Here is a 9777-nt window from a genome sequence, read left to right on the forward strand (position 1 = left end):
AAGCAATGGTAAATAAATATCTCCTCTCGGACGTGGGCTTTGATAATAGCAGTGCCTAGCAACACAGGCATAAATAACAGTGCAAGTGGTGTCAGCATTTCCATTATGCATGCCCCCTGCTGGTGGTGATGCTAAGAGGTCAGTAGTATAGCTGAGTAAAGTTGTTCTATAAGAGACCTGATAAGTTTTTGCAATTAATTTTTTAAAAAACTTGGCAAGGGGTTCTTCCCCGCTGCCTTCTGGAGCAAGGAAGCCCTCTCCCCTTTTTCTGTATCTCTTGGGAAGAGACTTAGACTTAGAATTTCCTGCACAACCCATTCTTTCCATTGCTGTCTATCCAGACCAAGATGTGACTCCATCATAAGTTGTCTCCATGATGGTAATATCCTTTTCAATCATCCTGTGATAGGTCATTCTTTGTCTTCCATGACTTCTTTTTTCTCTGGGTGGAATCCAGTCTGAAATACTTTGAGCTTCTGCTATGGGTAGGCTGATGACAAAGCAGTCTCTATCTAATTATTGAGTCCACAGTCTGGGAACCTGTGCAGCACAACACTTTCTCATTGGTTACACAATTTCTCCAATGAATTTTCAAGATTCTTCTTAAACAATGGTGGTGAAATGTATACAGCTTCCTGTCATGTATTTCCACTATCTGCTACTCCTGGTGGAATGCTGCACCAAAAAGCTAAAAATTCTGCGCACAATATTTTAAAATTCTGCATATTTTATTTGTCAAAATAAGACAATATAATCATGCCAGTTTCAATTATTTTGGTAACTTATTTAAAAATACCTGTCAGTAAGTATGTCTGTAACAATACAGACAACAAGAAAGATTCAGGAAATGTTTTTTTGACAAATAGATTCCTTACTAGGCAGATTACTACAGAACTTTGAGTATTTAAACTACAATACAGAAACGTATTTCCCGCATGCCTCAGAAGCAGTGCAAAGGTTTGGAGAGTCAGGGGTAATGGAGAAGCTGAGGGAGAGGGAAGTAATTGCTCGGAAGGAGCCTGGGAGTGAACCAGGTGGATTGTTGGGTGTGGGTGGGAGAAGTATGGAACAGGTTTTTATGGGGGTGGAGGGATTGTTAGGGAGTTGGGGAGCCTCCCCCATGCAGACCCTGGCTGACCCCTAGCCTCTCCCAATCCGTCAGGCACATCAGGCCCTATCCCCATGTGTCCCTGCACCCTCACTCAGCCACCCCTCTCTCCTGTCCCTGTGTCCCTGCACCCCCACTTCCATTCAGCCCCTGCTCCAGTTTGTCCCCCCCACTAGCCCTTCTGAACTATGTGACACCCCCCCCCCCCCGCAATAACTCCCTCACTCCAGCTGTCTTTTTTTACCCACCCCCCATATCCCATGCCTCCTCACCTGATCCGAGGAGTAAGCTGTCATGTTTCCAGGACTAACAATAATGTTGGGAGGACAATAGCATTGTACAGTCTCATCTTCTCACTCCTCCAAATGTTTGACAGACAGGAAAATGATCTACTGCCTTTACCATTCTTGCTTTCTTAGTGAGCTGGCCACTAGCTTATATTGTACTTCCAAGATAGACAAAGTCGCCAACTCTTGTACTCTGCTCCACCAATCTCACCCTCTGCCCGTGTTGACAGCATTCTCTCCTGTCTCCGTGATCTTGGGCTTCTGCATACTGATACAGAGTCCCACTTTGAAAGCTTTTGGGAGGAGAGGGTCAGAGGCAGTTGGGCCACAGTTCTGTAACATATCTTACTTGCCTCTGCCTTTTATTCCCTAAAACACAATTTGAATGCTATTGCAACCACTAGTAAGCTAAGCAGCATGGCCAGTAGCACTCCATAAGGTCTAGTGCATGGTTGCCTATGTTCCAAAGATCCTTTGTAGGATTTCCCTGACTATAAAAAGTGGGGGAAACCTCCTGGCCTCAAGAGACAGCAAGCAACTGTGGGGAGGACCTCTGAGAGGATGGTGCTGAGATCCCTGTGGAAGCTGCCATTAGGTGTGAGGGGCTAAAAGGAAGGTCAGCCTATATCAATATCACCCCAAGTCTGCTGGACTGTTATAAATATTCACAATCCTAATATTATCTTAAAGGCACCCTGATCTCAGGTAAGTTCAGGGTTCTAGTAGAACCTTTCAAACAACCCTGCCAGTGAGGTGGCAGAAGAGGTGCCCAAGTTCAGTACTGCGAGTATGCAGTAGTGGTGGTGTTTACAGCTACAACCGTTCAGGTATCCAGAGCACACACTATTACAAAAATGTACCAAGTCATTGAGCTAAACTGACACCTGATGTAGGAGCTTCTGTAACTCACACTGCTTTGGAATGAGTAGACAGGTGGGGGGGGGGGTTATTTGTCCTATTTTGAGGACAAATGCATGGAAGACTAGCCCCAAAGTCCTTGCTGATATTGATAATGCTAGGCCTGTTTGTTACAGAGCATATATCTAGCTGTTGGTAAAATTCTCTAGACTGTGTGTATAATTTACAGGATATCTATATTTTGCTGATATATCAGAACTTCAGGATGGCTGTAGAATAATTGTTGTTTGTTTTGTTTTTTAACGGTAGACTCTGAAGCGCCAAAGCCAGCTGGCGCTCTACTTCTTTAATAGTATTTTAGCTCATGGAGATCTACGGAACAACAAACTAAACCAGCTTTCAGTCAATCTCTGGAACCTGGCACAGAAGCATGGCTTTGCTGACACCAAGACCATGGTAAGAATAACATGGACTGAAATGGAGTGTGCTATCTTTGGCATTAGTTCTAAGTGCCCTTCCTTTTACTCCTACTTGTGGAAAGGGTCAATGTGACTGGGGTCCTAGTGGGGAGCCAGCTGTGGTCACTCAATTAGGGTTAACTGCAAAGAATGGGGTAGCCAAACCCCACAAAACTGGTGGATATTCCAATACTTAGATTCACCAAGCCAGCATAAAACAGCTTCTTTATTACCTTACTGGTTACTCAGAAGTCCAAACAACACAGTTCCCTTAAAGTGATCCAGCCTCAGGCCTCCATCCAGGTACCCACGTCAAATATGATGAAAATGTCTGTAAATCTTATTTCATCATATAAAAGAAAAGGTTCTACCAATCCCAAAGGATCAGACACATTACCTCCCAGGTTCAGGGTATTTGGGTAAGTCTGAAACATTCTACAGCCAATTCTTATTAACTAAACTAAAATTTTATTAAAAAAAACAAAAGAGAGAGAGTATGGTTAAAAGATATATACAGTATACATACAGACAGATGGTGAGCTTTGTGGTTGCAAAGAGTTCCTTTAGAATTTAGTAGGTGGTATGTTCCACTCCATGCATCTGATGAAGTGGGTTTTAGCCCATGAAAACTTATGCCCAAATAAATTTGTTAGTCTCTAAGGTGCCACAAGGCAAAATAGAAGCACCAGAATCGCTTGGTCTCTAGGAGCTATTTATGACATTAACTGGATGCAACCTAGTTACAATGTCATCATCCCTAGCAGACATAAATTCAGGACCACTTCCTCCCTGGGCTTTAGTTGTATCCAGAATCAGCTCTGGGTCAACTTATACATTTTCAACCATCATAGGCTGACAGGCTTCTTCTGTCTGCTTTACTGACAGAAAAAAGCTGGAGAAACATTCCCCTTTAACAGACAGACAGCTTGGGATATCCTTTCCTTTGTCCCAGCACATATGGCTGTTCATGGACAATTGCTTGGAGATTGGGGTAGCTCCCTTCATAGGCAAGTCATTACCCCTAACGGACACAGGAATATTTCCTTCACTGTCACAGTTCTCCACACTGGTACCAGGTAAGGTATAGGGATACTCATGTTCCACTAATCTTGCCTTCCCAAACTGTTAATTAGACAAAGCTATCCGCTCAGAAGGCTGCCTATGCCATTTAAACTTTCTTTGCCTTTTCCTCCCTTAACAGATAAACTGCTGTTTTCCATAAATAGTGTCTAATGTTTTCACCCCTCAGCTCACACCAAGCTTCTTTAAGCACATCACTTTTACCTGGGTCAGGCTTACTTTCCCAAGCTTTACTAACCAACATTCCATCACCCATAAAAAATGTACCCTTTTCTTCCTCAATTAGGGCTTTAACCTGATCACCAACTTTAATTTGCTCTAGAGAAACATCTTCCTGAGCCTTATCCAATGCAGACAATTAGGAATGTTTTCCACATATGCACTGCTTCTTTGCACAGATGAACCACTATCTTCCTCCTACAAACATTTGGAAAACCCTCCATAGGCAAATCCTTGCCCCTAGTAGACAGGTTCGGGATTTCTTTCCTGTGACTGGTTTATACCATCAGCTTGACTGAACTAAGTTTTAATATCATCCCCAATCAAAAGATCCATAGGCAATAACTTCCTTACACCAGCTATAACTTCATGTTTAACACCATTCCATTCAAGATGGATTCTGATTAAAGGCACACTTACAGTAAACTCAGAGGATTACAATATTCACACACTGATCTGGTAAATAAATCTTCCTCTTTGACAAGATCTGTTTTAACAAGAGGGATGTTAGAAGCTGTAATTTGCCCTAAACAGCTTTTACCATTGACTTTTACATTCTCTGCACAAGTTATGGGGTTACCTTCACTTGAGCTCACAGTTAAAGCATTTACATAAAAGGTGACAGTGTTGGGGTAAATTTGGTTACACGCAGACAACTGCTTAGAGTGAAACAACATAGCAACATTGTTACAAACTCAATACATTCTATCCCCATCTTTGTTGTTGAGAGGAACTGGTTTTTCAGTATGATATAGTTTGTTGTTCCTTTATTCTCTTGAGTTGGAGCTTAAGTCTGTCCACTTTGGAGCTTAAGTCTGTCCACTTTTGCCTTATATTCAATTACAGGAACTAGAAGCTATGCCATTTTTTGTTCATGTTCAAAACACAGGCGTTCTCTTTCAGCGGCTTCTCCTTCCATATCAGCTATTTTTTGCTTTTGTTCAATTTGTAGCTGCTGATTTCTCACTGCAAGCATTTTCGCTGGGTCTGCTTCCTTACAACTGGCAATTAACAGATTTTTCAGTTCCTGCTCTGGGGCCTTTTGCTTAAAATACAAACCTCTCTGTAAGCACAATTCTTCCAGACTTTTCTGTCAGGATCTTGATCATGGGTCACTCACTATAACTGATTTTTAACCCTTAAGCTCTCCAATATCAAAATTAAATTTTGACAAGCATGTGGTTCTGATCCAAAAACCTAATTAACCTGTGGTAATGTGTATCCAAGCACGACTATGCCACTGTGACCAGGGTCCTAGCGGGGTGCCAGCTATGGTCACTCAGTTAGGGTGAACTGCAAAGAATGGGGCAGCCAAACACCAAAAAGCTGGTGGATATTCCAATACTTAGATTCACCGAGCCAGCATAAAACAGTTTCTTTATTACCTTACTGGTTACTCAGAAGTCCAAACAACACAGTTCCCTTAAAGCCTCAGGCCTCCATTCAGGTACCCACGTCAAATATGATAAGATTTACAGAAATTCATTTCATCATATAAAAGAAAAGGTTCTACCAATCCCAAAGGATCAGACACATTACCTCCAAGGTTAATGAATGTATCAGATCTTACCCAAATACATGCTACAGCCAGTCCTTATTAACTAAACTAAAATTTATTTAAAAAGATCAATATACATACAGACATGAGTTCAATTCATTTAGGTGTAGATTCATGGCAGAGATGGTGAGCTTTGTGATTGCAAAGAGTTTCTTTAGAATTCAGTTCAGAGGTCATAGTCCAATGTCCAAATATCACATTCAGGGCGTACCAGCCTAACTGGGACCTCAATCTTGCGACTCAGACTTCCCCCGACGAAACTTGAGCAGATCTGAGATGACAGAATCAGGACCCAAGGATCTTTTATACAATTTCATGTCCTCTTTGACAAGTTGGGAGTTCCTTGGGGAACAAAAGGTAATTAGGATGACTTTGAAGTAGGTCCATCACCGGTACTTAGTTATACGAATTAACATAAGGCCATTTGCCTTTTCCTCCACCATTCACAGTACATTTCAAAGAGAGATGAATACTGAGATATCCCGTGTTTACAATTCATTTAAATGATATCGGAATACAACATAGACTGGGACTGTTGATTACCTTGTTGACCCTACTCATACATATGTAAATACACAAAAACACAAATATTATCTCCCCACATGTCTTCTGTGAGTTATTTATTTTGCAGGATGTTTAACCCTTTCTAGCCACGCATCAGTCAGTTTATTAGATTTATTTTCTTACAACAAAAACATGTTCATTTAAATCTTTTAAAATTGTTTTGAATTGAAAAAATAACATGTTCTGTGTATCGGAATCCTAACAACTTACTGTCAATTTTATATGAGAGTCCATAACATAAATGCCAACTTTGAATCAACGTCTGCTCAAAACAGAAATCAGAGGTAGCCTTTCACTTGTGTCCTGGGCCCATGGCTGACGGGTTATAAGTAAAATGGAGTGTGATTTTAGTCTCTTTTGCTATGACCAGTGGTCCACTTTACAAAACTAGCACCCAGCGAGGAACAGTAGGCAGCATCGGCTCACAGGATGCTGACTAACCGGCCTTTTATACTTAGGCTGCCTTGGCAACTTTCTCAGCATTTTTTATGTGTGTGTCATGCATTTGCTGTATTGAAGAGCACTGAAAATGCTGGTGCTAGGACCAATTGTACTCCAAATGAAACTGCCTTTCTGGTTAGTGGAGAAGCAGCATGGTCCAGACCTGAAAAATAACACTTGTTGAGCAACACCTGTGGCTGCCAGCTCTGGGGTCAGGTGTGTGTGGTGTTTATGCCTGGATTGGACTGGACTGCAGGATTGAAACCAAGTGAAAATCAGAGAAGTTCTTTACTAAAACTTTCATATGGCTGTCAAGAAATCTGATTCAAGAAAAAGTACAAAGATTTGTATATCTCCTTCCTCTGTAGGTGAAAACATTGGAATACATCAAGAGGCAAAGCAAACAACCTGAAATGAGTCATTTTACAGAGCTGGCACTAAGACTCCCTCTGCAGTCCAGGACCTGATGAATATTACCCTTTCCAGAGTCATCTGCAACGAAGTTGCCAAGTCCATAAAATAGAAGTTTTATCCTGAGCTTTTATTAGAGTTCAATGTATTTTCATTTTTAAGTTTCACTTAAGAGTATGACCGATTGATTTGGACAAGGTAAAGCTGTTCTAACAAAGTGCAATAATTTGAACTAAGTTTGGTTCCAATGGTGTCATTAAACAGAATCTGATTGAAATGTTTAGGTTCAGTAAAGTGTATCTTAAAATTTCTGATGGCAAATAATATTCCAGACCTGAATTTGACATGACTTAAACAACATAAGAAGAAAATTATCCACATAAGCATATTCAGGAGTTCCCCCTTCCCCCATCTTCATTCCATTTAGGACATATTATTTTCTCCTGTGTGCAAGCAATATGTTGATGTACCATCCTACTTCATGATCAGCAGTAGTTCTAGATGAGAATTGTGCCTGACTTCTTTGTAGACAGGGTTGTTTCCAATATTCATGTGGCCAGTTCCAATATAACAGGAATATGGCTGAGATGTTACTGTTTTCTGGATTTGAAAAATCATTTTTGTAATACACTTTCACCAACATGTTTATGCTTTTCATTTTAGTCTAAAAATGTTTTGTAAGATGGAAGGAACCTCTACATTTAATCTGGCAATCAGTCAAAGTCTTCAGAGGAAAATGCAAATGTATTTTGAGTTCTCTGGGTTTTCAGTCCAAATGCACAGTATCATCAAATAAAAACTGTTAATGTGCAGTTTAGTTCATCTGTTTATTCCTTATTACGTCTCCACAGTCATCACCTGACTGAACATCCTGTGATTATTAGTTATTATACTGCTTAACAAATTCCACTCTGCCACTTCTAGCCAGTGGCAAGGAGCCAGGATGTGAGGTTGCTGCTACTGCCAAAGGAGCCCTAGTTTTGATTGAGTTTAGGCAATTTAGTGAGTTAATCTCTACAATAACCATGGATGACTAAAATACTCTAGCCAAATTTTGAGCAAAAAGTTGTCTTTTTGTTGAGGGTGAAAATTCCATTGTGTGAATGAAATTCTGTAATAAAATAGGAGTACTTGTGGCACCTTAGAGACTAACAAATTTATTAAGGTGCCACAAGTACTCCTGTTCTTTTTGTGGATACAGACTAACACGGCTGCTACTCTGAAACCTGTAATAAAATATCTGTGCTCTGTTGTAGAAGGTGTACCCCTTAATGCGTGTGGAATGGTGGTGTCAAAACATTCTCCATCATGCTGAGACTGATGACTGCCTCATTAATTAAAACAAGGAGTAATGTCCCCAAAAACTAGTTTAGCTGGAGAGCAGAAGTGTTAATCAGTCAATGATTGCAGCTTTTTATTGTTTTTGCAGGTGGTGTGTTAAGAAATGCAGGTGTCCATTACTTGTGCATCGTCACACATGCTGGGGTTTAAAGTGGATGCAGCTTAACTGCTCTTTAAAAAAAAAAAAAAAAAAGCTGACTGTAGTGATAGGCCAGTTGAGGTGAATAACTGCTCTGGTTGCCGGGCAACAACTGATTTTTCTGCAACATATTTTGAGTCTATGGTGATTATATCAAAGGGTCCACTTGTCAATGGACACTCACTACCTCATTTGCTGTTTGTAATTTATTTGAGTATGCGCAGCTTGCAGTAGAGGCTTAGGAATATGTTTTCATTCAGAGGGTTGAATGATATTGGATGCTTGTTAATACTATTTTTAAAATTTAGATTGGAAATAAGGGTTTTCAAAAGTAATCGTGTAGGGTCTATAACCATAAGAACAAGTGTATCATAGCTATGCAATAGGGAATGGGGCATCTATTTGACTGTTTCCATTCTTTGCTCATATCCTGTTAATTGTCAGTGCAGAGTCTGGGGAGAACCAGAATTACAGGTGGTCAGTGAGAGGGGAGTGGTGCTAATTTAGTCGATTAAAGGTTTTTTAAAATTAACCTGATGGTGTGCAAGGGCTAAACCATTCTCAGCTTCCTTCACACACACACACACACACACACACACACACACACACACACCCCGAGTGTGTTTACTCACGTTACAGCCACTTTGTCTTGCTGTGTTTCACCCATGGTTCAATTCCTTTGGAAGCCTGGGAGTTCTCTAGCTAGATGTCTGCTCTACCTGTTTAGTGGTAGTGTTGGCTGGTTTGGTGTGCCCATGTATGGGGTAATGATGATCTACAAATCTGCAGTGTAGAAAATGCATGCAAGGACTCTAATCCTGCTAGTTGTACAGCTACTGTGGCTTTCTGTGATATATGGACATGCAGAATACCAGGATCCTTACACAGAAGGTAATATACAAATGTCACAGAAGATAGAGATACTGAACAGTTTTTAACCTGCAACCTATTTTATGATCAAACAAAAGTCTGAGGCCTCTGAGCCTCAATTTTTCTTAACCAATAGCTTTTAAATTGTCCATAGCATTTTACACATTTTCAAGGTTACTTAGTTTGGCAGTTGATTTAAGCCAGGTCCACAAACCCTGCCATTATATACCCTGATGCAATGCACCAAAAATTATTATTCTTCCCTTGCTTCTTGCCCTGATTTTCTCTTAAATGTTAATGAGCGAAAACCCAAGAAATATAACTAGTGATCAGGTTGTAACTAAGTGAATTGAAGTAGGACCCTGTGAAGGCTATATATAGGGGGAAAGAAAAAGTTGTAGGAACACTACGTAACATTTATGAAGTGAGGATGGTGTCTCAGC

At 40.5% G+C, this 9777-nt stretch overlaps 1 protein-coding gene across 5 annotated transcripts in view; it reads left to right on the forward strand.

The window, feature by feature from the left end:
• VPS35L (VPS35 endosomal protein sorting factor like) overlaps window positions 1-7796 on the forward strand; it is a 124278-nt gene extending 116482 nt beyond the window's left edge. For all 5 annotated transcript variants that reach the window (XR_010590859.1, XR_010590858.1, XM_042853225.2 and 2 more), the window contains 2 exons: window positions 2563-2709; window positions 6942-7796. Coding sequence is in view for 3 of the 5 variants with exons in the window: in XM_042853225.2 (XP_042709159.2) it covers window positions 2563-2709; window positions 6942-7040 (246 nt within the window). In the remaining 2 variants the exon portion in view is untranslated. The remainder of the gene's footprint in view (window positions 1-2562; window positions 2710-6941) is intronic.
• Window positions 7797-9777: the final 1981 nt, after the last annotated feature.

Source organism: Chrysemys picta, chromosome 10 (genome assembly GCF_011386835.1).
Source record: "Chrysemys picta bellii isolate R12L10 chromosome 10, ASM1138683v2, whole genome shotgun sequence".
In the NCBI taxonomy this organism is placed as follows: domain Eukaryota; kingdom Metazoa; phylum Chordata; order Testudines; family Emydidae; genus Chrysemys; species Chrysemys picta.